The sequence below is a fragment of the Lynx canadensis genome, chromosome A2, assembly GCF_007474595.2.
Source record: "Lynx canadensis isolate LIC74 chromosome A2, mLynCan4.pri.v2, whole genome shotgun sequence".
NCBI lineage: Eukaryota > Metazoa > Chordata > Mammalia > Carnivora > Felidae > Lynx > Lynx canadensis.
In genome coordinates this window covers 60703320-60731286 of record NC_044304.2, presented here as the reverse complement: position 1 = coordinate 60731286, position 27967 = coordinate 60703320, and the positions used below count along the sequence as shown (strand labels likewise).

Genomic DNA, 27967 nt, shown 5'->3' with positions numbered 1-27967 from the left:
GCCCCTCCCCGCAACCCCTGCCGTCCGGAGCTGCCCCGTCGGGCGTGCCGTGGCCCGGCGCGAGGCCCCTCCCCGGCGAGGGCGCTCGGCGCGGAGGAATCGGAGGCGGCGGCAGCGCCGAGACCTCAAGCCGCGCTGATGGCGTCGCCCGGGTGAGTGAGGTCGCTCAGGCCGCGCCGGGGAGGGGTCTGCGGGGCCGCGTGGGGTGGGGGAGGCGGGTCCAGGGTGGCAGGTGCGGGCGCGGGGCCGCCTTCACGGCCCCTTGCCCACAGGCCCCCAGCCCGGAACCCCCGCACGCCGGGCCCGCGGGCCTCGCAGCAGACCTGTGGGCGGGCGCGGCCGGTCGGGGGGGGGGGGGGTAGGGCTGCAGGGGCGCGGGTCGGGGCGGCCGGGCGGGGGACTGGGAGCAGGGCGGGGCCGCGGCCCGGAATCCGGTAGCCGCTGGGCCCCGAGGGCCCGGAGCCCGGTCGGCCGGCGCCCCCGCCCTGCCCTGCGCAGCTGTTTTCCACTTGCTCTCCGGGAGCGGATGCCGGGCCCTCCCCCCCACCCCGCGGGGCGCAGCCCGAGGGTCCCCGAGGGTCCCCGTAGGGGGGGGGGGTCCCTGGGGGTAGTGGAGGCCTCTGCCGGGCCGGCTGGGGCTTCGGGTCGGGACTCGGGTCAGGCCAGGGCCGCGGGCCCCGATAGGGTGGCAGCCCCTGTTCTGACATCACCGCTTTCCACCGCCTGGGTGCTAAAATGTTCTTTCTTGAGGAAAAGATGGTGACACACAGAGTTCGTAATTTTGAAAAAATTCCTTACTTGTGAAATAAAACCTCAGCAATGAACTGTAATTAGTTTTTGCTTCCATAATATAAGTGGTCATGAAGCTGGGAATGACAGTTAATCCAATACCTCAGTTCACAGAGGAGGAAAATTAGCCTCAAGGTCATTGCTTTAGTTGGTAAAATTCTTTTTTTGACTACTGTCTACATTCAGAGGGTCTTAGACCTGGTGGCTGTGTAGCAGCTCCAGTGGGTAGAGAACGGTGGTGTCAGGCCCTCTTACAGGTGGGGCTGGCTCTGTCCTCAGCCTCCAGTGGAGCAGGTGTTTGTGATAACCAAGTGGTGGATCTTTTCCTCTACCTGCAGGGCTTTCTAGGTCTGGGAGCTCTGGTCATAAAGTGCCCAGGACTCTTGAGTTCATAAGTAGAATAAACACGGGCCCATCCTCAGAAGGCAGACTGATTCCAGAGGTTCAAGGTCCCACCATGTTCTGGCCCCTCTTGTTGGAGCAGGCGAGGCAGGGTGATGTCTGAGCCTGTGTGTGGCTGCTGTCTGGTCTTCCAAACGTGATGGCTCATTTGGTGTCCCAGCACACTCCTTTTAGACCTGGGTCAGAGGTGGAGTTATGGTGGCCTGGTAAGCCCTCTCAGAGCCAGCAGGCTCTACCTAAGTGGTGTCCCTGTAGCAGGTGGCATTAGTTTAGATTTGATATTGTACCATAGCGGGTGCCCCATGAGTCTGCAGTTAGTACTAAACTGTAGTTTTCTGACATGTACTCATTGCAGAGCTGAGGTCACAAAACTTTAATTTTGCTTTATTTATTTTGTAGAGAGAAACTGTCACTCATTGTGGCATATATGCATTTGGGGACAGTCGTACTTCCAGATATAACCCTGGGTGTCTACTCTGCAGGTTTCACTGGTAGGGCAGAGTCCAGCCAGGAAGACCTAGACTTCCTGGGACTTTCTCGCCTGTCTCAGTCAGCTGACCAGCAGACGTCCAGCCTGCTGGACTCGGTACTGTGGAAACTAGTCCAGGGCATCAGGGCAGGGATGGGAAGGGATCTGTGATTTCTCCTGGGCTGTTCATGAGGCACCTCTGAATCCCATCTTCTCTCCTAAGTGAATCTCTGCAAGAGAGCTGGGAGAGAAGAAAGAGACCCTTACTGATGGGCTGGGCATTTTGCAGAAGGAAATGGTGAGAAAGCGGGCATCACAGGGAAGGATACATCTGAGGTGACCCCCAGCCCCATGAGTTTAGAGCTATGCAGAGACCAGGGTGCCTGGCCAGACTGTGGGCCTGGCCTCGTTTGTGGGCTCGCTGCCCACTGCTCACTGAGGGGGAGTCCATGTGACAGCAGCGTGGTGGGGCCGGAACACACGGAGCTCCTCACCCTGCTACCGTCAGCTCCATCCTGCCGGCCTTCACTCCTTGCTGCCCCATGGCTAGTCTTCTGTGCTCTGCCTGTGCCTTTGCTGTCAGGACTCCCGGGGCCGGGGAGTCTGTAGTCCATTTCTGTAATCCCAATGTGTTCTCTGCCAGATTGTGGCGTTTCTGTGGTGGTTTTTTATTTTTTTATTTTTTAAGTTTATTTTTGAGAGAGAAAGAGAACATGACTGGGGGAGGGGCAGAGAGAGAGGGAGACAGAAGATTCCCAAGCAGGCTCCACCCTGTCAGCACAGAGCCCAACACGGGGGCTCGATCCCACAAACTGTGAGATCATGACCTGAGCTGTTGTGGAGAGTCAGATGCTTAACCGATTGAGCCACCCAGGCGCCCCTATTCTGTGGTTTTAAACGTTGTCTAAATCAGAAGTTCTTAGCCTGGGGTCCATGATTCATTGGTGGGCTTTCAGGGTTCCTGTGCAGTGTCAGGGGTCAGCGAGTATGTTGGTGGGACCAAGGGTCTGTAGCCTTTGTTGTCCACAGCCCATCTTGAAGGGCTCTTACCTCAGGAGCCTTACAGCACTCATCTACACTCACTTGGAGGGACAGCAAACCTGGATTACATGGGCTAAATATATTTACATTTGATTGTTAATGGCATATAATTTAAAAAACAAAAAAAGTATAAAACAAAATCAAAATCAAATGTAATCCAAATTTCCATAAACTACCACTTTAAAATTTTTGGTGTATTTTTTTTTAATGCTTATTTATTTTTGACAGAGAGACACAGAGCATGAGTGGGGGAGGGCAGAGAGAGAGGGAGACACAGAATCTGAAGCAAGCTCTAGGCTCCAAGCTGTCAGCACAGAGCCCGACATTGGGCTTGAACTCACAGACTGCGAGATCATGACCTGAGCCAAAGTCGGACGCTTAACTGACTGAGCCACCCAGGCGCCCCAAGAATCTTCTTTTTTTTTTTTTTTAATTTTTTAAATATTTATTTTTTGAGAGAGAGAGAGAGACACACACAGAGTGTGAGTGGGGGAGGGGCAGAAAGAGAGAGAGGGAGACACAGAATCTGAAGCAAGCTCTAGGCTCTGAGCTGTCAGCACAGAGCCCGACGTGGGGCTCGAACTCACAGACTGCGAGATCATGGCCTGTACCGACTGAGCCACCCAGGCGTCCCTGGTGTATTTTTAATTAGGCTGTTCTTATCAGAGAGACAGACTTCCAGATACGCCTGGAGTGTCGTTCCCTGCCCCCCACCCCCTGCCCCTGTGTCTTAACTAGGCAACTATTCTGACATTTTCCTGTGCATTTACACATTATGTTTGTTCTTGCTCTGTCCCCCCCCGCCCCATTTTTTTATTGTGGGAAAATATACATAACACAGTTTGCTTTTCAGAGCATGTATTTGTTCTGTTTTTACTTAAATGCTCTCATGCTATTCTGCAGTTTGCTGTCCTCAGCCAACATGTCAGAACCAGGATCAGATCTACCTAAATCTTGACATTTATATCATATCATGTGACATGGTCATGTTACATAGTTAGGGAGGTTTCCAGTTTTCTCTGTAAGATGATGCCACACATCACGTCTCCCCTGGACATGCACATACCTTTTTCTAGAGTAGGTTCAAAGAACTGGGTGTTGTGGTCAGGGGGCCTGAAACTACTGAAGTGTCCTCACAAGGGGTCACACCACCTTCCCTCTCTGCACCTCCCAACACACGACATCAGACTTTAAAAGTTTTGCTTGTCTGATGGAATTACTGAGTTAAGAAGTAGGAAGCTGGGGCGCCTGGGGGACTCAGTCAGTTAAGTGTCCAACTTCAGCTCAGGTCGTGATCTCACAGTTCATGATGTCGAGCCCCACGTTGGCTCAGAGCCTGGAGCCTGCTTCGGATTCCGTGTCTCCCTCTTTCTCTGCCCCTCCCCTGCTCATGCTCGCGCTCTCTCTCTCTCTCTCTCTCTCTCTCAAAAATAAATAATAAAATCATTAAAAAAAAGTAAAAAAAAAAAAGAACTAGGAAGCTAATGGCATATTCACTCACTGGGTCTTTAAAGATAGAAACTTCCTACCTGACTGCTTGTGTTCCCTCAGAAATAGTCCCAGTGGCTTTGATCCCATTGTTGACATTGGGTTCTAGCCATGTACACCCCGTAAGTGAGATGTAACACAGTGAGGCCTGTCCCCGAACAGAAGAGCAAGAGGTGAGCAAGTCTGCTGGTGTAGGTGCCCCCCCATCATGCACCACACATTTAAAAGTATCTGAGACTTTATTTTAACTGTTTATCATTCCTATCCAGGAAGATCCTCTCCTAACACCATCATTTTGTGGGGAAGGAAAGGATCTGGGGCTTCGCCTTCTGGGACGGGTTCAGCTTTCCTGCCAGAGCCTGGCCTGGTCCAGATGGGCTCTTCACACCAGGGGGGAGGAGAGGACCCACAAACGCACTGTGGGGTGGAGACACTAAGGAACTCAGGCAAGGTGTGTGTCTGCTCCAGGAGAAGTCTGTGAGGAGCTCTTTGCCCGCTCAGTGGCTGCTGTCGTTCCTGGGGAAGGGATGTGGTCTTACCAGCAGGCTGCAGACTTTGCCACCTCCTCCCCCTGCCCATTCCCCAAGGAGCCACACCAGCCCTCAGGGTGTCCCCCACTGGAGAAGAAGGGAGAGCGACGAGGGGCGTTGTAGGCAAAGCGTCCCTGGCTGTGCAGAGCAGCTCAGCAAAGCTCACCTAGCCGTGGTGGAGGGCCAGTGCTTGATCGGGCGGGATGGCCGTGCTGCCGGCCTCTGTCCAGCTTAGGGAAGGGCATCCTACCCAGGACCACGAGTGTCAGGGGCTTTCCAGTCAGGGAGTGTTCTTTTTTAAAAAAAATTTTTAAAGTTTATTTCTTTATTTTGAGAAAGAGCATGAGCAGGGGAGGGATAGAAAGAGAAGCCCAGGCAGGCTCCACACTGGCAGAACCTGACACAGGGCTCTATCCCACGAATTGAGAGATCACAACCTGAGCCAAAATCAAGAGTCGGACGCTTAACTGACTGAGCCACCCAGGCACCCCATTAGCTGCCTTATTTCTCACAACAAGTAATGCACACACGGTACAAATCTCAAAAGGTGTGAAAGGACTTTTGTGGAAACGCAGGCATGGTGCCCAGGTCCCACCCAGGAGGCATCCTTACCCCCCCGACTCCAGGGCACAGCTGGGCTCTGGGTCCTCCTTGTTTTGTTTTAAACCTGACATGCATTTTGGAGATGTCCTGTCTCACTTTTCTCTTTGGAGTCTTGGCTTTTTCTTGTGGATTTGTAGCTTTTCGTACATGGAGAAAACCAGCCTTTTGCCATTTGTGTTACAAAGACTTCTCCTGTTGTCGTTTGCCTTGTGACTTTATGAAGCCTTCCCGGCTCTGATTTTTAAGTCTTTAATATTTCCTTTGAGTGCACTTTTTGTTTCCTTTTCCAATTTAAATCTTAGGTCCAGTTGATAACTTTGGTAAAGGGAGTGGCCAGGGTTTGCCGTTACCTTTTCCAGGTTGTTTTTAGCCCCCAGACACTGTGAGCTCCCAGGGTCAGGGACCAGATTCCCTGTGGGTTTGGGGCCTGCCCCTGGGCCTCCTGCCACCCAGCGGCCTGTCTGCTCATGAGCTGGGCCTGCAGCCTTCATTTCTGGTGGCTGGTCCTGTGTCCTACTCTCCGGCAGGTTTTGTCTCTTTCATTGCTGTTCTTTTTCAGAATTTTCCTGATATTGTACAAATATTTCTCCATAGAATCAGCTTATCTGTTTTTCAGCCTAGATGCACAGACAGGTTAACTCAGGGAACATTGACTTAGAAAATCACGTTAAGCCTTCCTTTCTCAAATAGGATACACCTCTTCATTTGTTCAAGTCTTTTATGGTCTTTGGGATCTGAAAGTTCTCATACAGATGCTGCCTGTTTGCTGTGTGGATTCTTCACGCCTCTCATTGACGTTGTAAATGTACGTTTCTAACCTGCTTGTCTACAGGGCGTTGGCCGTGGGTTTTGATTCTTTTATTTGCAAGTAGATCTGGAAAACTGCCGCCCCAGTGAGAGAATTTGGGAAGCTGGGGACGCACAAATAGTTTCTTTACACTGGTCTCTTGAGATGCGGGCAGCTGTCAGTCCGGCTGTCTGCTGCCTGCACTGTCTGTCTCACACGTTCTGCCTCGTCTGCTGAACCCTTCACAGAGACTTTGAGTCCAGCCCTGTGTCAGTGTCTCTGGTGCTGCCACCACCCAGGTATGACCTTTGTCACTGGACAGGTGTACCACCTACACTCAGCACTTCCCCCCTCCCTCCTCCCCTGGAATAAAAGTGGATCTTGTCTGTGGCCTGAAGAGCTCAGCCTTACCTATCCTGCTGCCTCCTTCTGCTCACCCTGCCCTCCCGCTCATCCTGGGCCCCTGCCCTGCCTGAGCTCTCCTGTGCCCCCCCCCCCCCCCCGCCACTCCGGGAGTCCCCACCCCCTTTTACCCACAGCAGCCCCAGCCCAGGCCTCAGGGCATCTTCCAGTGTGCCTTCTACTTAAAAGTTATTACTTGTCCATCTCCCCCAGCTGAGAGCAAGGATGTCTGTGTCCTTCACAGAATGATCCGAAACTCCTAGGGAAGTCCCTGGCAGGGGGTAAATGTGAGGGTAAGTCCAGGAGAACATTGACTGCCTTATATGAACTTGCTTCCCACATGTAAACCTCCCCAGACCCTCACAGCACCCTGATGAGCTGTGTGGGGCGGGGACGGCCAGCTTTGGCTCAGAGGTCAGCCCGTGTGTCTTGTGGGGTGTGACACGGCTCCTGTGTGAGCTCTCGGAGGACTCAGAGTCACTTCCTCTCGCTCAGTGAACCCAGGACACAGCCTCGTTGCACGCAGCCCCGTTCCTGCTCCACTTGGGGGTGCGATGATTATGGCCCCGGGAGGGGGGCTGCTGAGGGGGTGTGCTGTGATATCCCACATCTGCTTGTGTCCCTGCCCCCAGGCACTGCCACAGACCCAGCTCCTCTGTTTTCTCAGCCAGTCATGCCCCTGCACATGATGAGAGTTGAACACTTCAATGTGGGTGGTCCCTGTGGAGCTGGGATGGCCTCTCCTGTGGCTTGCATGTTGTTAGAGGTTGAATCGTGTCACCTCCAAAACGTGTGTTGAGGTCTAACCCCTCATAGCTGTTAATGTGACCATTTTTAGGAAATAGGCTCCTGGCAGCTGTGATTAGTTAAAATGAGGTCATGCTGGGCTCGGTGGGCCGTCCTCCAATGACTGGTGTCCTTGCAAGTAGCAGAGAAGGGACGCACTGGGGAGAATGCCGCATCCAGCCGTCAGGAGCCACACTCGTGCTCTATGAACTCTGTTGGGGATGCTGTCACAAGGGCCACAAAGAAGAGAGAAGCGTATTCCGCCACCATTCCGGACACCAGGAGTCTGGGATGAGGGTGTGGGCCCGGTTGGTGCCTCCCTGTTCCCTGGCTTCTGGTGGCTGCTGGTGATCTGTGGATTGTAGACACAGCACTGCGGTCTCTGCCTCCCCTGCCCACGTTTTGCTCGCTGTGGACCAACCACACTTTCCTAGTAAGAGGACCCACCCTACCCAGTATGATCTGGTCTTAATTTAACTAATTATATCTGCAAAGACCCTATTTCTAAATAATACCACACTCAGTACTGGGGTTAGGGCTTGAACATACCTTTTTGGGGGACACATTTCTTTTTTTATTAAAAAAATTTTTTAACGTTTATTTATTATTGAGAGACAGACACAGAGCATGAGCAGGGGAGAGGCAGAGAGAGAGGGAGACATAGAATCCAAAGCAGGCTCCAGGCTCCAAGCTGTCAGCACAGAGCCCGACATGGGGCTCGAACTCACCAACCATGAGATCATGGCCTGAGCCGAAGCCGGTCGCTTAACCAACTGAGCCACCCAGGTGCCCCTTGGGGGGGACACATTTCAACCCTAAACACACACCAGGTTGGTTTATAAAGGTTTATTACTAATTTAGTGAGGCTTCCTAGGCAGAACAACTGGCTTCGAAGTTTATTTTGTTCCGGGGGTGGTAATGGGAGGAGGGCCCCCCACCCCTCCTCCAGGGCAGAGGAAGAAGTCCCTAGGCTTACTTGTCAGCTGGCCCAGGTGTGGGGCAGGAGGGCGACTGGCGGGTCTTACAAGTTGTCAGCATAAAACAGCAAAAATTGAGCAGATTCTTTATTATCCAAAGCAATTGATAGTAGGCTGCTGGCTGCATTACAGTAAGCAAATGCACCTGTATTTCTCTCATATCCTGCTTGGGATGGTTTTCTGTGCCACCTTGCTTTATTGTCACCACCTGGTGAAGGAGTGGGGTTTGTTGCTAGGAATTAGCCCTGCTCACCAGGTTTGGACTGTTTATTCTGGGCATTGAAGACCGCTGCCCGAGAAGTGTGCAGCTCTGACGGGGTGCACTGGTCTCCGTTGTCAGAGGTGGGTCAGCGTGCATTGAACACCCTGGTCTCCAGAATCAGACTCTCCAGATGTAGAAAACCTCTGCAGGTAAATCTTCTGGGCAGTTGGAAAAAGAAGAAGGACAAGGAAAGTATGGCGTGCCCCATCACCTAGGAGACACGGCCAGGGAGTTGTCGGGGCCCTCATTTTTCCTGCTGGACTCAAAGGAAGCCGTCGAAGGGTGCAGACCACAGTGTCTGCTCACTGACTTAGCAAGGAAGTACCGCTAGATGCACTGGGCCCTCAGGGCGGCGGTCAGAGCACCCCTTGTCCCTGTGGGGAGATGCCCCAGGTCTGGTCAGCATGGAGGCCAGGAGCCCACGCCCACCATGGGCCTCTGCACAGGACCTGAGCTGGCTTCCATGTTTGGCTTTGCACTCTGGCCCGTAATGGGGAGGTGACCCCAGCCTCACAGAATGTCGTCCTCTGGAAGCCGGAGCTAGAATGAGCTGTAGCAATGGAATCAGACTAACGGGGGGGAGGGGATTGGTTCATCTGTTGAGTAATTTTCAAAAGAGCAAAGGCATTTTCTTGGTACTCTTCCATATTTTATATTCCCCCTATTTTGGGAAGCAGAAAAAGATAGTGATGATGTTAGTAATTTCCCACACCTGCTCTGCAGAAAGCCTCCTGGGCTGCATGTGCCTGAGGCCGGGCCGGGTACTCAGGGTTTTTGTAATTATTAGTTGTAGTTTTAAGTTACCTAAAATCTACCTGAGTCTTAAAAGTGATGAGCCCTGGGGGAGCCAGAGGACTGAGGTTTGGGTCCAGCCGTGTTTGCTGGTGTGGGGGCGGTGGGCAGGCCTCTGTGCTGTTTCCACCTCGCCGGACGTTTTGGGTATGGCGTTGCTGTGCTCATGGTGCCAGAAGCAACAGACTTGTGTCGCAGGGTCCTGGATCCTGGGTGCCCCGACTGCAGTGTGGTCATGGTTGGTTTCTCCTGAGGCCTCTCTCCCTGGCTTGTGGACGGCCACCTTCTCGCCGTGGCCTCATGTGGCCTTTTCTGTGAAGCTGCAGACAGAGAGCCAGCTCTCCACAAGCCCCAGGCTTAGGACCTCGTTTAACTGCAGTTGCCACCAAAACGGAATTCTTGATCTAATTGTAATGTTGCGGGGGGTGGGGGGGGGTTCTGTCCACACCAGCAAACAATTCTGAGACACCTGCAGGGTGTCTGAAATTGAGCTCATCGCTGACCCTGTCTGCCTGGAGACAGCGAGCGTCTCCCACAGGTTCAGGGTCTTGTCATGCAAGACCACCCCTCCCTCCAACCCCCACCCCCAGCCCCACTTCCACGCCGCCGGCCCGGGCCGCTGCCGTGCTTGTGACATGGGCTACAGCTCGGGGCTCCCATGAACACCTCCTGCCTAGGATGCCAGCAGTGAGAATCCAGGCTGCCTCCTATGCTTCTGGCTGACTAGGGGTGAGTCCGGTTCCCATGACCCTTCTTTGGGGTCAGTTAATTGCTGCAGTGACTCACAGAACTCAGGGAAACGTGTTACTTACTAGATTACCCATTTGTTACAAAAGGAGTGATTCGGGAGTAGCCAGAAGAGGATCTGCACCAGCCAGGTGTGTGGGGAGGGGCACGGAGTCTCCCTGCCCTCTCAGATCTCGTGCTCACCAACCTGGAGGCCCTCACAACCCCGTCCTGTTGGGGTTTTCTGGAGGCTTCATTACACAGGCATGAGTGATGAACTCATTGACCACTGGTGATTGATCCAACCTCCAGCCCCTCCTGTCCACGAACTTAAAGTTCCAATCCTGTAACCACGTGGTTAGGTCCCCAGGCCACCTGCCCCCATCCTCAGGTGCTTTCCCAAACTCACTCGTTAACATTATAAGAGGCACCTTTACACCTCACAAAGAAAATCCCAAGGGTTTTTAGGAGCTGTGTGCCAGGAATGGAGACGAACCAAATAAATTCTTTTAAATCACAGTATCACACTCTGCACAGACCTCGTCTCCAAATGTAGTCGCATGGGGGTGACAGCTTCAGCAAAGGACTTTGAACACAATTGAGACTGTGAAAGCGTTGAAAGTAGATCGAAAGGTAAAAAGTGCCAGGCGGAGCCAAGCTTCTGATCCCCTGCCAGGCTGGGCCCTGTGTTCCGTTCACAATACAGATGTGCAGTTTGTGGACAGGAATACAGGACAGAATCCCTGTGATAATATCACTTTTGTTGCCTGCTTTCTTGTGTTGGAAGGAAAGGGTTGAGGTTCAGCTCTTGTCCCAGGAGCCCGTGTGTGGGTGGGAGGAGCCCCCGACTGTAAACACCTGTCCTTTGGTCCTCCCCTCTCCCAGCCTGGACCTCAGGCGCGTGTGTGCGGCCAGGCCATGCCTGCTTCTACTCTGGGAGCCAGTTTATACCCGTCCTGTTGTCTATTTTTAAGGTTACTTTTTTTCTTACTACAAAAGCAATGAAAACTCTCATTTTTTTATCAGCATCGGGGGCGGAGCTTAGCGGTCTGTGCTGTACAGTTGTGTTTCCAGGACTCTCCTCACAGCAGGCAGAGGATGAGACGCCCAGAGACCCGGCGTGGAGTCTCCTTCCGGACTGCGGGTGTGACTTGTTTGCTGGGGAATTAGTGGGGGCTGGATGGTCTGAGGGTCCCTTACATGGAGTTGAGTGTCCCCATGCTCCTGGAAGACACAGCAGTCTGGTCTCTCTGGGGCACCTGCACATCTTATTCTGGCCCAGACCCCTCTCATTGCATCATTTTTAAGTTCTTTTGGTTTTACTAATACATGCTTCTTTCACTTAAAGAATGTAAATAGAACAAAATAAACTTTGAGATTTTTTATTAAAATAACTTGTACCTAGAGATAAATGATAAAAGTGAAAGGCCCTTTATCCAGAGTTTGCTGTTTTTAATATTTTAGCTCACTTACCATTTTCATTTCTCATGCTCCGGCTCTCGCTGCATGTGTGTTTATGTACACACATGAGTACACTCATGCGTAATCTTTCTTACGCACTAGAGAGTCAGCTACATGCAGCATCCTGTTTTCTCACCAGATCCTTCGGGGTTTCCTGAGAGCAGAGATACTCTCTTACAGCTGTGGTTCAGTCATCAACATCCATGCTTTCAACACGCATAGTGCCCACATTTCAATTCTGTCAGTTGACCCCAAAGTCTCTCCCTCCGGTTCAGGATCTAGTGTGGGGTCAGGTCCTGCATTTTGTTTTCACATCTCTCCAGCACCCTGAATCTGGAACGTTTCCTCCACCTTTGTTTTGTCCTTTGTGACTTTGGGATAACATAGTCCTCCCCTCCAGGTGACTTTCTGTTTTGGATTTGCCCCCACAATTAGACCAGGACTTTTCATTCTTAGCCGGAACACTGCCCGGTGACGTGTTCTTTCTCAGGGTGCGATGGCTGGGGCACACAGTGGCCATCTGTCATGTTGTCACTGATTTGATCACCCAGTCAGGTATTGCCCAAGTGTGCATCGTTGTAATTACTAGGTTTTTTTTTTTCCTCCCTGACCCCTAAGAAGCAGTCTGTGGGGAGACATTTTGAGAGAAACCGAGAGAGAGAGAGCGCGCACACGAGAGAGAAATAGCACGTGTGCACTCGAGGGAGGGGCAGAGAGCAAGGGAGAGAGAGAATCCCAAGCAGGCTCTGAGCTGTCAGCCCAGAGCCCGAAATGGGTCTCAAACTCACAAACCCTGAGATCATGACCTGAGCCGAAGTTGGACGCTCACCGACTGAGCCCCCCAGGTGCCCCTGGCCTGAACCAGTCTTCATTGAGATTGAGATGGTCGCAGAATGATACTACTCCAGCTGCAGCACTTGACTCATCGGATAGTTGTGAGCAAGAGCCCTCCTCCCTCCCCCAGTTTGTTTATATATACCTACACGGACTCATTCAGTCCTGCTTTTCAATGGTTTTTCATTAGTTACTGTATTTATTATGCTCACACTCAGATTGTCCCAGACTTGGCCTTAGGAGCCTCTTCAAGCTGGCACCTATGTTCTGTGACCTACCCTAGCATTTTTTTGAGCACTTCCTTGTTTTCTGAAGATGCTCAGACTTCTCTTGTTCTTTCCCGGCCATCCCTCCAAGGAGACCTGTTGTCTCTTAGTGTGGAATGGCACAGAAGGGGGTTGGTGCGCTCACTGCTTCCGTAGAGTATCTTTGGCCCTTTTGGTGGACGGAGCTAGGAGAGAGAATGCGCATAGATGCAAACGCGTACCCACACGCTCGCGTGTAGAAATCGTGCCGTCGCGCTGGCCTCACTGGTTCCTGTGCGCCCCTGGGAGTTCTTGTTCTAGCTTCTTCTTTCCATATTTGTGTGTCCCTTCTTCACCAGTGGAACCCCTGGCTCCTGACAAAATTGGCACATTTACTCAATTTTATATTTAAAATAGTTCATTCTTAAACGGACTGCACTTACCAAACCTACTTAAAAGAATTCAGGACCACCCCTGTCTGCCCACACCGTTACTCTTGATGAATATCCTTCTAGATCTCCTTATGTACACCTGTAGGGAAATACACAAATACAATTTTATTGAAACGTCATACTACACATATTGTTCTGTAACTTGACTTTTCCTCCTGCTAATGAATATATCATTCACGTCATTCTGTAACATCGTCCAACGTCTCTGTGTCCACAAGGTGTGATCCATACAGTATTTTCTAATGAGTACAGAATAAGACTGTACCATACTTCTCTGTAATCGGACTTTGATTTTAAAAGGCATCCAGTTTTTCACTATTATATGTAAAGCTGACATCAACATCTTTGTAACTAAATCTTAATTATTTCCTTAGGCTAGAAGTGGAATTACTGGTCAAAGGGTATGTATATTTTTCTGTCTTTTTGAATGACGATGTGTGCTCTGGCCTGCGGTTGCAGAGAGGGCTGGTTTTTCTCGACCAGGGCTTCTCTGTGGTGGCTGCACGTTGGAATCACCGAGGGAGCTCTTTGAAACAGTGCTGCCCGGGCCCAGCCCCCAGGTCTGGTTTCCACGAGCTGGGGCGCGGCCAGGATTTGTAGTTTTCAAGTCCCCCCAAAGAGGTTCTGACATGCAGCCAACTTGACAGGTAGAATCAAGTTGTGGTATTACTTCATTATTTTCATTACAGTTTTCCTTTGGAATTGTTTCAGACGCTCAGATTTGGGAGAAGTGGCCCCAGGAATAAAAGCATCTGAGAGACGGACCGCGGTGGCCATTGCAGGTAACGGGGGCCGGCACCCGCTTGGAAGCTGGTTCTGGCGGCATCCTGGGCAGGGACGCACAGGCCTCAGAAATAAATAAGCCTAAGGCTTTTGTTTTTCCTTTTATGAAACGATTCCATTCAAGGGCCTTTTAACTTCATATATTCAAAGTAGGGTTCAGTTTCCAACAGGTGATTATCCCACAGTTTTCTGGGAACGTATCGTCCAATTCAAGCATGTTGTTCCTGCCACCCTGAATCTTGGCTTTGGGGGACTGTCTACCTTGTGACCTGGGCACTTCTGAGCATTGTGTTGGGACAACAGGGATAAAGCAGAACTGTCCCAAGCAGACCGATCCGTGGTCTTCCTGGCTGTGGTTCACACGGGCTGGGTCTCTTCCTCAGTGGGTTTGGGGGCTGGGGCTGGGACTGCCTCTCGTGACTTCAGCTTTGAGGTATGGTGGCCACACATCAGACACCTTTTCTCTTAGAAATCCATGTTGGATCTATTGCTAATTCAGTGCTTCTCGAAATAAATATGTCCTATTGGATATCAGAGTGGTATGCAAAGATAACCCCACAAAAATATGTAAAGAAGTCTGGATTAATCAAATTCTGTTTTATTTTATTCATCCAAACAAATATTTGTTGACCACTTACCGTGTGCGGGCACTGGAGTAGGCACTGTGAATATAGTAAATAGTAGTGAATGCAGTGGCCCACATCCCATGGAGCTTCTGTTCTAGAAGGTAGGCACTGGGAGAAGTAAAGGCCAGGTCAAGCCTCACAGCAAAGTTGGGATCAAGTAGAAATTGGCCAAAGCCTTACCCCTTCTCAAGATCTAGAATGTGCTGTTCGGTACCGTAGCCATTAGGCACACAACGTCTACCTTGGTCACACCAGGTATATTTCAGGTGCTTGTTGGACATGCAGACTTAGAACATTTCCTTGACCACAGGGATTTCTGTCAGAACGAGAGTTGCTCTGGAGAGACTGGGAGGCAGCATGGGGTGATTGGGGGAGGGAGTCCCCCCACTGGATGCCTGTTGTGAGCCAGGTGGTTAGTCACTATTGGTCCTTTGTTTCATTGAGGAAACCAATGCTCAGAGACACTCTGCTACCTTCCTACGTCCCATCTTTATTATCTCTCCAATGAATAAGCCTCTAGTAATTATTTTAAGAAATTTTCTTCTTGAGGTATGTGATTTCCTCTTTAGCCTGTTTCATTAATAAGAATTAAAAGCAAACTCTTCAACCTATAGGATTAAGAGGGAAGTTGTATTGAAGTGTGATGTACACCTGAAGAAGTGCCCACATTCCCAGTGTGTAACTGGAGAAATTTTCACAAACATGAACAGACCTATCTTAAGCAGCATCCAGACAAAGAAGCCAAACACGTCAGTTTCCCAGTAGTCCCCTCCCACCCTGCCTCTTCCAGGGATACTCACACTCCCGATTTTTAAAAGCATGGATTCGTTTTATATATAATCCTCTTATAGAGTTTATTTACCTCATTTCCATCTGAGGGTGTTAATTACTTCATAGCTCATTCCTTATTTTTTAAATTTATTTTTGTAAAAAATGTTTATTTATTTTAAGAGAGAGAAAGAGAAAAGGGGAGGGGCAGAGAGAGAGGGAGAGAGAGAATCCCAAGCAGGCTCCGTCTTGTCAGCACAGAGCCCAATATGGGGCGCGAACTCACAAACTGTAAGATCATGACCCGAGCCGAAATCAAGAGTCAGATGCTCAACCGACTGAGTCACCCAGGTGCCCCTTTAGCTCATTCTTTAAAAGAAATTTAAGAAAACTCTTTAAACTCTTCTCATTCTGGGAAGGTGGCAGAATAGGAAACGCCAGGAATCTGTCTCCCAACCTGCGCAGCACTTGTACTGGTGGATCTGGCCACTAACTGCTTTGTAACTCTGGAGTCAGGTGGAGATTTGCCACTTCCAGGGGGAGGCTTGGGTAGTAAATCTGTAGTTAGTTTGGGAAAAGCTACGTCTCTCAGCACAATAGCAGCTCCCTGCCTCCCATTCCTAGACAGATGCAGGCTGCTGTGCACACAGTCCTGCAGCAGCTTGCACACGGCTGGCGGGAACCAGCTGGAGTGGGCAGAAAGAACCCTGCCCAAATACCGGGGATCTCCGCTCTGCTGCTTACTGCTTCTGATCACAGAAGTGCAGACACAGGGTGGCCATTGGTGTTGCTGCCCTTTCCTTATTGTTGCAAGCCCCTCCTCCTCCAGCTGAAGTGACTTCCAGGGGATTTCAAGACCAGCACCCTTCCTCCCATTAATTTTTTGCCCTTTCCCCTTCTGGGAGCCAGACATTAGACACTAGAACATTCAAAAGCAATTGCATATGTGGGGAAATTAGATAGTGGGTGGGCATTCCCAAAGAAGATTTCAGAAAACACCTCAGAGGGCCTAAATTTCACACCTCAGTTTGCTCCTGAGCACAGAGCTCACCTACACAACCCAACAAATAATAACAAAGAGCAGCAAACCCTGGGGAAGGTGGGGGTATCTGATTTCCAGAGTTACCACATTATTAGATTCAAATGTCCAGTGTTCAATAAAGCAATCACAAGGCACACAAGTAAACAGGGAAATATGACCCATTCAAAGAAAAACAAATTGAACAAAAGCGGGCACTGAAAAGATTGAGGGCAGATGTATTAGGCGAAGACTTTAAGACAATGATCCTAAAGATGCTCAGAAATCTGAAGGAAAATGTGGAGAAAGTCAAGAACATGATATGTGAACTAAACAGCAATATCAATAAAGAGCTAGAATAAGAAACCAAAGGAAATTCTGGAGCTGAAAAGAACAGGAACCAGAATGAAAACTTCACTTGTGGAATTCAGAGGCAGATAGAAGCAGATGGAAGAAAGAATCCATGAACTTAAAGATAGGACAATGGAACTTATGGAAGCTGAGGACCAGAGACAGAAAGATTGAAGAAAAGCATACAGAACCTAAGATGTCCATAGGACACCATCAGTAGGTACTCATTGTGGGCCTCCCAGAAGGAGGGGGGAGAGAGAGAGAGGGGCAGAGAGAATATTTGAAGAAATAATGGCTGAGAACTTCCTAAAAAGACATGCATATAAAATCCAAGAAACTCAACAAAGTCCAGGTAAGATGAATTTTAAGAGACCCACACTGAGACACGTTACAATTAAACTTCAACAAGAGAAGGAGTGAGTCTTGAAGGCAGCAGCAGAGAGGCAGATCATCACATACACAGGATCCTCCAAGATCATCTCTAGATTCCTCATCAGAAACTTTGGAAACCAGAAGACAGTGGGAATATATATTTAAAGTGCTAAAAAATAAAAATAAAGTGCTAAGCAAACAAAAAAACTATGAGCTAAGAATCCTATACCCAGCAAATCTATCCTTCAAAAGTGAAGGAGAGGGATGCCTGGGTGGCTCATTCAGTTAAGCTTCTAACTCTTGATCTCAGCTCAGGTCTTAATCTCAAGGTCATGAGTTCAAGCCCCATATGGGGCTCCATGCTGGGCATGAAGCCTACTTTTAAAAAAAGTGAAGGAGAAACAGATATTCCCAGGTAAAGAGAAGCTGAGGGAGTTGGTGACCTTACACCTGCCCTACAGGAAATGCACCAGGGAATTTTACAGGTGAAAAGAAAGGACACTAAACAGTGACTGTATTACTGATGTATTGAGATGTAAAGATCTAAATAAAGGTAAATACATGGGCAATTATAATAGCTAATGTAAAATTCTAACAATGGTTTGTAGCTTACTTCTTGTTTTCTATATAAGACTAATACATTTTAAAGAAAAAAAATGTAATAGTAATATTACTGTAACTTTGGTTTTTAACTCCAAATCTTATTTCCTGCATAACTTATGAGACTAATGCATTTGAAAGAATTAGTAGTTTATGTTCTGGGACACTCAGTGTATAAAGATGTGCTTTTGTCATATCAACAACCAAAAGAGGTGGGGGTAGAATGTAAAGGGGCAAAGTTTTTGGACGTATATAGGTCATATAGAAAACAAAGAGCAAAATGACAGAAGTAAGTGCCTCCTTGTCAGTGGTTACTTTAAGTATAAAGGCATTAAACTCTTCAATGAAAAGACAGAGATTGGCCCAACTATATGCTGTCTACAGGAGACTCACTTGAGATCCAAAGATAAAAAGAAGTTGAAAGTGACAGGATGAAGAAAGGTATTCCATGCAGATAATAACCAGTGGATAGTAGGAGTGGCTATACTAATATCAGACAAAATAGATTCCACATAAAAAAGGTTGCAAGAGACAAACAAGGGCATTGTATGTTAATAGAAGACTCAATACAGCAAGAAGATACAATAATTATAAACATGTACACACCTAATGACAGCCCATCAAAATATTTGAAACAAGAACTGATAGAATAGAAAGGAGAAATAGCTCTACAGTATGAGCTGGGAACATTAATACCCCACTCACAATAATAGATAGAACAACCAGACAGAAGACAAGAAAAGAAATAGAGGATTTAAAGAGCACAGTAAACTGTCCACATCTAACAAACATAGAGAACACTTAACCCAGCAACATGACACACACGTTCTTCTAAAGTGTACATCCACAAGTCAAGTCTACAGAGATTTTACAAGATAGATATTGTAAAGTGAGCACGATGGGATGTAGTTATAAATCAATAAAACCTAAAACTGAATAATTGTAAAAATTGTGGACACTAAACACACTTTCAACCAGGGTTTCAAGGTAGAAATCTCAAGAAAGTTAGAAAATACTTAGAGACAAATGAAAGCAAAAACACAAAACACCCAAACATGTAGGATGCAGCAAAAACAGTGTTAAGAGGGAAAATTTAGAGCTATAAGAACTTACATTAAAAATAAGAAACATGTGGGGCTCCTGGGTGGCTCAGTCGGTTAAGTGTCCAACTCTTGGTTTCAGCTCAGGTCTTGATCTCATGGCTCATGAGTTTGAGCCTTGTGTCGAGCTCTGTGCTGACAGTGCAGAGCGTGCTTGGGATTCTGTCTCCCTCTGTCTGCCCCTCCGCCACTCACTTTGTCTCTGTCTCTCTCAAAATAAATAAACTTAAAAAAAAACATCTGGGGCACCTGGGTGGTTCAGTCAGTTAAGTGTCTGACTTTGGCTCAGGTCATGATCTCGTGGTTCGAGGGTTTGAGCCCTGTATCGGGCTCTGTGCTAACAGCTTGGAGCCTGTAGCCTGCTTCGGATTCTGTGTCTTCCTCTCTCTCTCTGCCCCTCCCCAACTCATGCACACTTGCTCGCTCAAAAAAATAAACATTAAAAAAATTTAAAGAAATAAACATTTCAAATCAACAACATAATTTTACAACTTAAGGAACCAGAAAAAAAAGAACAAGTGAAACCCGCAGCTAGCAGGAGGAAGAAAATACTAAAGATTGGAGCAGGGATCAGTAAAACAGAGATTAGAAAAATGGTGCAGAAAATCAATGAAACCAGAAATGAATTCTTGGATAAGAGCAACAACACTGACAAACTTTTAGCTACATTGACTAAGAAAAAAGGAGAAAATACTCCTATCACTAAAATCAGAAATGGACGTGGGAGTGTGAATGGTGTGGCTGCTGGGGAAAACTGGGTGGAGCTTCCGCAAAAAATTAAATATAGAAATGCCATATGGCCTAGCAGTTCCATTTCTGGGCGGGGCCCAAAGAATTGAAAGCAAGGTCTGCAGGAGATCTTTATGCACCTATATCAATAGTGTCATCACGACAGCTAAAACATGAAGGTGACCCAAGTGTCCATCACCTCCTGGAGAGATTTCCCAAATGTGGTCCATCTGCACAATGGAATGTGATTCAGCCTTAAAAAGGAAGAAAATCCCACCATATGCTTTAGCATGGATGGACCATGAGGACATCATGCCAAATGAAATAAGCCAGTCACAAAAAGACAAACGCTGTGTGATTCTGTGTATGTGAGGCACTCAGAGTCGCAGAGACCAGAACTGGTTTACAGGGACTGGGTCGGGGAGAATGGGAGTTACTGTCTAGTAGGATTAGGACTCCGTATTCACAATGCGGGTGGTAGATGGCTGCACAACAGTGAATGAACTGATTCAACACCACTCAGCTGTAGTAAATATGCAAGGTAGTAAATTTTCTGTTATGTGTATTTTTTTAATGTTTATTTTTGAGAGAGAGCAAGAATGAGTGGAGGTAGGGGCAGAGAGACAGGAAGACACACAATCCAAAGCAGTCTCCAGCTCTGAGCTGTCAGCACAGAGCCCAATGCAGGGCTCAAACCCAAGAACTGTGAGATCACAACCTGAGTCAAAATCAGATGCTTAACCAACTGAGCCACCTAGGTGCCCCTGTTATGTGTATTTTTTTAAAAAATGTTTTTAAAATTATTTTTGAAAAGGAGAGCATGAGCTAGGGAGGGGCAGAGAGAGGGGAACAGAGGATCTGAAGCAGGCCCTGTGCTGACAGCAGAGAGACGGATGTGGGGCTTGAACTCATGAACCATGAGATCATGGCCTGAGCTGAAGTCTGACGCTCAACCGGATGAGTCACCCAGGTGCCCCATGTTATATATATTTTAACACAATAAGAAAGGAGAAATTATTTTGAGAGCAGGGGAGGGGCAGAGAGGGAGAGGGAGAATCCCACGCAGGCTCCACACTGTCAGTGCAGAGCGCCATGTGGGGCTCGAACTTGAACCATGTGATCATGACCTGAGCCAAAGTCAAGAGTCAAACTTTTTTTTTTTTATTTTTTCACATTTATTTATTTTTGGTAGACAGAGACAGAACACAAGTTGGGGAGGGGCAGAGAGAGAGGGAAACACAGAATCTGAAGCAGGGTCCAGGCTTCAAGCTGTCAGCACAGAGCTCGACATGGGGCTCGAACTCACAAACTGCGAGATCATGACCTGAGCTGAAGTCGGACGCTTAACCAACTGAGCCACCCAGGTACCCAAGAGTCGGACGTTTAACTAACTGAGGCACCCAGGCACCCCATCCTTTGAATGGGGTTTTTTCTTTTTTGTTTGAATTTGCGAGAGTTGTTTATGTATCCTAGAAACTGGACCCGAATCGCATATGATTTGCACGTGTTTTCCCCTATTCTGTAGGTTGTCTTTCCACTTTGTTCACAGTGCTCTTTGATGCACATCAAATTTTTATCTTCATGCAGTCCTGTCTGTTTTTTTTTTTTTTCTCTGTTCTTGCCTGTGCTTTGGGCATGACAGCTAAGGATCCATTGGCAGATCCAAGGTTACAAAGATTTACTCCTTTTCACTCTTATATTTAGGTCTTATAGAGTTCATCTTTGTACAGGGTGTGAGGTGGGAGTTCAACTTCATTCTCCTTCATATACGCTAATAGCCCCAAGGTGTGAAGCAGTGTCTTCGATGTCCACGGACTGTCCAGTAGCAAGCACTCCAAAACACGGTGAAAGCTCTGTGGAGTGAGTACTGGGTGCCATAATAACTAGGGAAAAGTAAATCAGTTTCGTGGGTGAGAGTCGTTCTAATCCCCCCACTGACCTATCATTTCAGTGGGAGCACCCGGCCAGCACTCTGTCCCTGTCAGCCTGGCACCCCCGGGGGTCGGAGCCTGGGCCTGTCCGGCAGGAACTATAGTGAAGAGCTCGCCCCCACCCCAGGAGCAAGCCCTTGCTGGCCCCCACGTCTGCTGCTGACTGGTGCCTATCTGGGCTCCCAGCGATCTTGGCCTACGGACGTCTAGGGTCCCCTGCCCCACGGTGGTTCCTGCAGTTTGATAGGCTGACCCTTTGGCCACTTTGTGCCTCCTTGATGTCACCCACCTGTAATCTGCCCTGTGCGCATCAGAGCTGTGTCCCATCCGTACCAAAAGGAGGCCCTGGCTTCTGTGAGTCTGAGGTTTACCCTGTGATTCCTGCTCACAACTGCTCTCAGAGCTACCTGGAGCCAGGCCCGGGCTCCTCTCTGTCCCGTCATCTCCTATAACTCATATTTTCTCGGAGGGCATTTTGGATTCCTTGGAAAAAATCCTTCTGATGTTTTTTCTCCACTTTGAATAAACTGATCTTTTGATGGCTCAACACAGTGGTTTGATGTGTGTGACTCATCTGTCCTCCATGCTCTCGTGATTTCTCCAACCACTTTCCTGTTTCTCTTCCCTGCTCTTCACATCTGTTTCCAGAAATGCCATCAAAGAAGACTGAAAGGTCATGTTTATCTGCCTCCTGATATGGAAATCATGAGAGGAGTTAATCTGAAAATATCAGAATCTTTTCTTGATTCATAATCTTTAAAAAACATAATTTTAATTTTGGATTAGATGGTACTTTTACTTGGATCAAAAGCCGGAACAATAAAAAAGTACACACTGAAGTCTTGCTCCCACTGTCCCATGTTTGCAGTCAGGGCTGTAGGGTTTTGAGGTCTTTGTACATCTGAATGGCACTAACTTAAATACACCCTGTAGTAAAGTGTTAGTGTCAATGGACATACCCTGATGCTAGAGTTTGGACAGATAACTGTGGACGTGGAAGTCATGGCCCTTCCCCAGGAGAGGTGCCTCATTTCCAGGGATTTCAAAAGCTCTATGATAGAATAAAAATGATGTCTGTAGGAGGTCATCTTGAACTTGAACCAAGGAATTTGCATTGACTTATGTTTTAAATAGTTTCTAACATCAAAGATTAATCTATAAGTTTCATGAACGTATTTATATTTTATTTTTGGAAACTTGAAGTAAATTCTTCAAGATACATGTTCTAGAGCAAATCAGTGTTTCATATGTAGCTGTTACTACTTTGTGTCATATTTGGGGCTGGAAAAAAATGTACACAGGAAAAACTGAAGTTAAAAGCACTAGTAATAAACAGGAGCCCCCACATTCTCACTGAGACTTTTTGGTAGAAAGGTCCTAACTTGCTGATGAAAGTCCTCATGTGTGTGTTTTCTTCCAGATCTGGAATGGAGAGAAATGGAAGCAGATGACTGTGAGTCTCATGTGGGAGGAGACAGCAGGGTTTGGGGTGGACCAGTCTGGGGAAAGGGGGCGGGTGGGTAGACTGAGAACTCACCGGGATTTTACATTGTGAACACTGGGGAGAACTTGCTGTCTTAGTGAGAAGAAGGAAGGTTCTGGGTTTAGCCTAAATTAATTTGTGTCAGTCTAAGGTGCTGATTTGATTGACACCTCATTTTCCTTTGCTTTTTTAGATGGTACAAATGAGGCTCAGGACAGTGACTTCCCAACAGGTACGTGTTTTCTCTGCTCTCACCCCTGTCCTGTCAAGGGAAGACAGCTCCTGTGTCAGAGTCTCTGCTAGCCCCTTAGTCCTTAGTGCCACCACTAACCGGGACAGTGATGGACACTAGCATCTTGGCAGGGGAAGCTGCAAGTGCAGGAATCTTACTTGTGACGAGTCCCCACAGTGGTTCTAAATTTTTTTTTAATGTTTATTTATTTTTGAGACAGAGTCAGAGCGTGAGCAGGGGAGGGGCAGAGAGAGAGGGAGACACAGAATCCGAAGCAGGATCCAGGCTCTGAGCTGTCAGCACAGAGCCTGATGCGGGGCTTGAACCCATGAACCGCAAGATCATGACCCGAGCCGAAGTCAGACCCTCAACTGACTGACCCCCTCCCCCCAGGCACCCCCTGCTCCAACAGTGGTTCTAAAGTGCAGTGGGATCCGGGGGGGCCCTCTGGCTGTTCCAGTGGTTTCTGTGATACTCCCACCAAGGGCCACACACTAGGCATGGATGCCTGTGAGGTTTCTTGTTCTGGCTTTTCCCCATTGCCCATCACCACCATGCTACTTAAAAGACAAAAACTGTTGTTCCATGTCTGGGTAAGAAAAACCACGTCCCTGGTTTCATTCAGGCAAAACTCAAGAGACCTGAGCAGCACCTTTTCTATTCCTGTGTGACCCCGTGCATCTCTTTTGTTTCTGCAGCAAGTTCACCAGCCCTGTGTTACTGCAGCCACACTGCACCCCCACCCCCTCCCAACGCAGGGCAGGTTCTGAAGAGAGGCGGCCCCTGCAGGGGAGGAGACACCTGTGTCCCAGGGCTGAGTCCTGCTGGTCACCCAGGAGGGCCCCGGACCAGGGCTGTGCCTCCTCTCAGGGTTTATATGAACATGTGGGTAACTTCATAGGCTTTCTCTTTTGAGAAAGGAGTGGAAAAAAGCCTGCAGCTCAGTAGGATTTGCATTTTTTAATTGTTCGTTTATTGGACCATGACAGCATACTAATCCTATGCAGTATGGAAATTGGCCAGATGCCATGCCCAAGAACAGGGGCAGTGGGTGAAACCTTTCGAGGAGTTACTGTGCTGAGTGTAGTGCTTGCTAAGAGTTCGTACTGTGTTGGGTGGTATTTGGGGATCTGGACAAGTAAGTGCAGACTTCTGGTAATCTCTACCAAATATTTTACCCCCGTAACATTAAAACCACATTATTGGCTTCAGAGTCACAAAACTGGTTGCTAGCTATGATTTCTGTGACTCTCTATCTAGTGATAACTTCCTTTTCCCTTTAAAAATCCTCCAAGTTGTTTGTAAAAAGAAAAGAATGTAACCTGGAAAATCCGAGTGACTCAGTGATTGTGTCGCTTGTGGGAAATTCCTGGTGACAGTGTGCAGGGACCCCGCTTCTGGCCTAGAGTGTGGGGAAAGTCCACGGGGTCACTTGGCAGGGGTGGGGGTGTGGTCAGAGAAGGGGTCCTGCGTCCCATGTGTGGGTGCATGGCTGTGCATTCTACATGGTTAAATTGGGGCCCCAGTGTGGCTGGGTCTTATGGGTTTCAGGAGAAACCAGACGTGTAGACTGGACTCTCCCAGTTCTTAAACGTGGCCCCTTGGTGTCTTCTCTCTAATGTCCAACGTGTCTGGTGGCGTTTGGGTCTGGGGGTGGTGTGAGTTTGATCTCAGGCAGGCCTTGGGAGGCTGTCCCCCATCCCACCTGTAACCGGGGCCCCTGATGTGTGGGGTGAGCACTGATGTCTTCTCCCCCCACCCCCCCACAGCGGAGAGGAGCAGGCTGCAGGAGATGCTGTCGCTGCTGGGGCTGGAGACCTACCAGGCCCAGAAGCTCAGCCTCCAGGACGCCCTGCAGATCAGCAGCGACAGCATGAGAAACTGGGCCCCTCAGGCCCCCAAAGACCTGCCCTGGAATTTCCTCAGGAAGCTGCAGGCCCTCAATGCTGAGGCCAGGAACACCACCATGGTGCTGGATGTGCCCCCGGACGCCAGGCCCATGGAGAAGGAGAGCCAGATGGAAGAGGAGATCATCTATTGGGACGCGGCTGACGACATCTCCGCGGACATCTATTCCTTCTCAGAGCTGCCGACGCCCGACACGCCTGTGAACCCCTTGGACCTTCTCTGTGCCCTTCTGCTCTCCTCAGATGGTTTCCTGCAGCAGGAAATTGTGCTGAAAATGTCCCTGTGCCAGTTTGCACTCCCTCTCGTCTTGCCTGACTCGGAGAACCACTACCACACGTTTCTGCTGTGGGCCCTGAGGGCCGTGGTGCGGACGTGGTGGGCGCAGCCCCCGCGGGGCGTGGGCGGCCTCCGAGAGGACAGCGCGGTGCTGTCCCGGGCTCCCACCTTCGCCTTCGTGCGCATGGAGGTCAGCAGCAACTCCAAGTCACAGCTGCTCAACGCTGTGCTCAGCCCCAGCCACCGGCCACGGGACTGCTTCTGGCATCGCGACCTGAGTGTGGGCACCAACCCCCGGGAGATCGCAGATGGGCTGGTGGAAGTCTCCTGGTTCCTCCCCAGCGGCAGGGAGGACCTGGATGTGTTCCCGGAGCCTGTGGCCTTTCTGAACCTGCGGGGCGACATCGGGTCTCACTGGCTGCAGTTCAAGCTCTTGACCGAGATCTCGTCCGCCGTGTTCATCCTGACCGACAACATCAGCAGGAAGGACTACAAGCTGCTCTACTCCCTGAGGGGCTCGGCCACCAAGTACTATTTCATCCTGAGCCCCTACCGTGGGAAGCGGAACACAAACCTCAGGTTCCTGAACAAGCTCATCCCGGTGCTGAAGATGGACCACTCACACGTGCTGGTGAAGGTCAGCAGCACCGACAGCGCAGGCTTCGTGCGCAGGGTCCGCTCCATCGTGGCGCACGTGGCCCGGTCCCCCTGCAGGAGGTTGTCTGTGGAGGAGATGGCGCACGCGGCCCGTAAGCTGGGGCTGAGGGTGGACGAGGACTGTGACGAGTGTCAGCGGGCAAAGCAGCGTATGGAGCGCATCACCAGGAGGATCAAGGACTGTGACGCCTACCGCAGGGACGAGCTGTGGCTGCAGGGGGACCCCTGGCGGAAGGCGGCCCAGGTGGAGAAGGAGCTGTGCCAGGCCCAGAGGGCAGGGGACCCTCCTGACAAGGGCAGGGCGGAGCTGGGGCACCGGCTGCTAGAACTTCGTGCACAGCAGAACCGCCAGGACCCTGCCTGGGGGCTGCAGGAGTTCATCGCAGGCATCAGCAGCGCCTCACTGGCTGAGAAGCAGTACTTCCTGAGGTGGATGGAGTGGGGACTGGCCCGCGTGGCCCAGCCAAGGCCACGGCAGCCTCCCGAGACCATTCTTAGCCTGAGACCCAAGCACTGTGGCATGGTGGACTTCGGGGAGCTGCTCTGGCCTGAGCCCCTGGGTGTAGAGCACTTCCTGCGGGAGATGGGACAGTTTTACGAGGCAGAAAGCTGCCTGGTGGAGGCAGGGAAGCTGCCGGCCGGCCAGAGGCGGTTTGCCCACTTCCCGGGCCTGGCCCTGGAGCTGCTGCTGAAGGGGCTGCCCTTGGAGCTGATTGACGGCAGCACGCTGAGTACCCCCCTGCACTGGGTCACAGGGCTCCTGAAGGAGCTGCACGTTCGCCTGGAGAGGAGGTCGCGCCTGGTGGTCCTGTCGGCACTGGGTGCACCGGGCACTGGGAAGTCCACGCTTCTCAACACCATGTTTGGGCTGCGCTTTGCCACGGGGCGGGGGTGTGGCCCTCGAGGGGCCTTCATGCAGCTGGTCACCGTGGCCGAGAACTTCAGCCAGGATCTGGGCTGCGACCACATCCTGGTGATAGACTCCGGGGGCTTGATAGGCGGGGCCCTGACCGCAGCCGGGGAGAGGTTCGAGCTGGAGGCCTCCCTGGCCACTCTGCTCATGGGGCTGAGCAACGTCACTGTGGTGAGCCTGGCCGAGACGAGGGACATACCACCAGCTGTTCTGCACGCGTTTCTGAGGTTGGAGAAAACGGGGCACGTGCCCAACTATCAGTTTGTGTACCAGAACCTCCAGGATGCGTGTGCCCCCGGCCCCAGGCCTCGGGACAGGAGGCCGCTCCTGGATCCCCCTGGAGACGTGAGCAGAGCCGGCGCACAGATGGAGAAGCAGGGCGATGGCATCCGGACGCTGGCCGACCTGGCCTTTTGCGACCCTGAGAAGCAGCATGTTTGGCACATCCCTGGCCTGTGGCATGGGGTGCCTCCCATGGCTGCGGTGAGCTTGGGGTACAGCGAGGCCATTTTTGAGTTAAAGAGGTGTCTGCTGGAAAACATCAGGAACGGCCTGTCCAACCAGAACAAAAACATCCAGCAGCTCATTGAGCTGGTGAGGCGGCTCTGAGTGTTAGGAGGGGGCCTGTTCTGAAGGTGGTGTGCCTGTGGGGGCTGTGCCCGGCACCTGACCCCGTGAGAAGGGAGAAGGGCAAGAGCCTGGGGGAGGGGGCTGGGGTTCCCTAAACAGTGTTGAGAGGGAGGTGACCGCACAGACCTGCTCAGAGATGCTCTCGGGAGCCAAGGGGCCCTGGGGCAGGGCGTGCACACACAGCAGGAGTTTGTTCCGTGTGCAGCTCCTTTCCAGGCCCCTGTGCTCTGGCTCCCTTTCCTTCATCCCTGGGGTGGGGGGTAGTACCCCTGCAGCCCAGCCGGTACGGGGTGGGGGTGAGGAGGGGGGGTTGCTGGACGCCGCCCTGAGGAAGTGGAGGCAGGCCCTTCCTCCGTGACCTGCTGGTCCCGACTGACCCCCATGGAGAGTCCCTCCTGGCTCCCTCCACCTCCTGCAGCCGTGTCTGCCCCGCCCCAGACTGTGAGTTCCTTGGGAATGGGGCTGTGTGTGACCCGACTCTGTACCCCCAGTGCCTGGCACAGGGCCCTGCGCACTGTAGGCGCTTAATAAATGTTTGTTAAAA

The 27967-nt window shown here is 50.3% G+C and overlaps 1 protein-coding gene across 5 annotated transcripts; it reads left to right on the top strand.

The window, feature by feature from the left end:
* Positions 1-86: 86 nt before the first annotated feature.
* Positions 87-27967, top strand: LOC115508646 (up-regulator of cell proliferation). 5 transcript variants are annotated; one of them, XM_030307573.1, is made up of 6 exons: positions 87-152; positions 13421-13447; positions 13758-13828; positions 22745-22777; positions 23001-23039; positions 24809-27967. In XM_030307573.1, the coding sequence occupies exons 1-6, from the start codon at positions 139-141 to the stop codon at positions 27400-27402; spliced, it is 2778 nt and encodes a 925-aa protein (XP_030163433.1). In that variant the 5' UTR covers positions 87-138; the 3' UTR covers positions 27403-27967. The 5 variants fall into 5 exon arrangements, with proteins under 5 accessions (XP_030163433.1, XP_030163434.1, XP_030163436.1 ...); XM_030307576.1 differs by having other exon boundaries at positions 133-152; positions 13426-13447; XM_030307572.1 differs by lacking the exon at positions 87-152 and adding an exon at positions 8034-11198.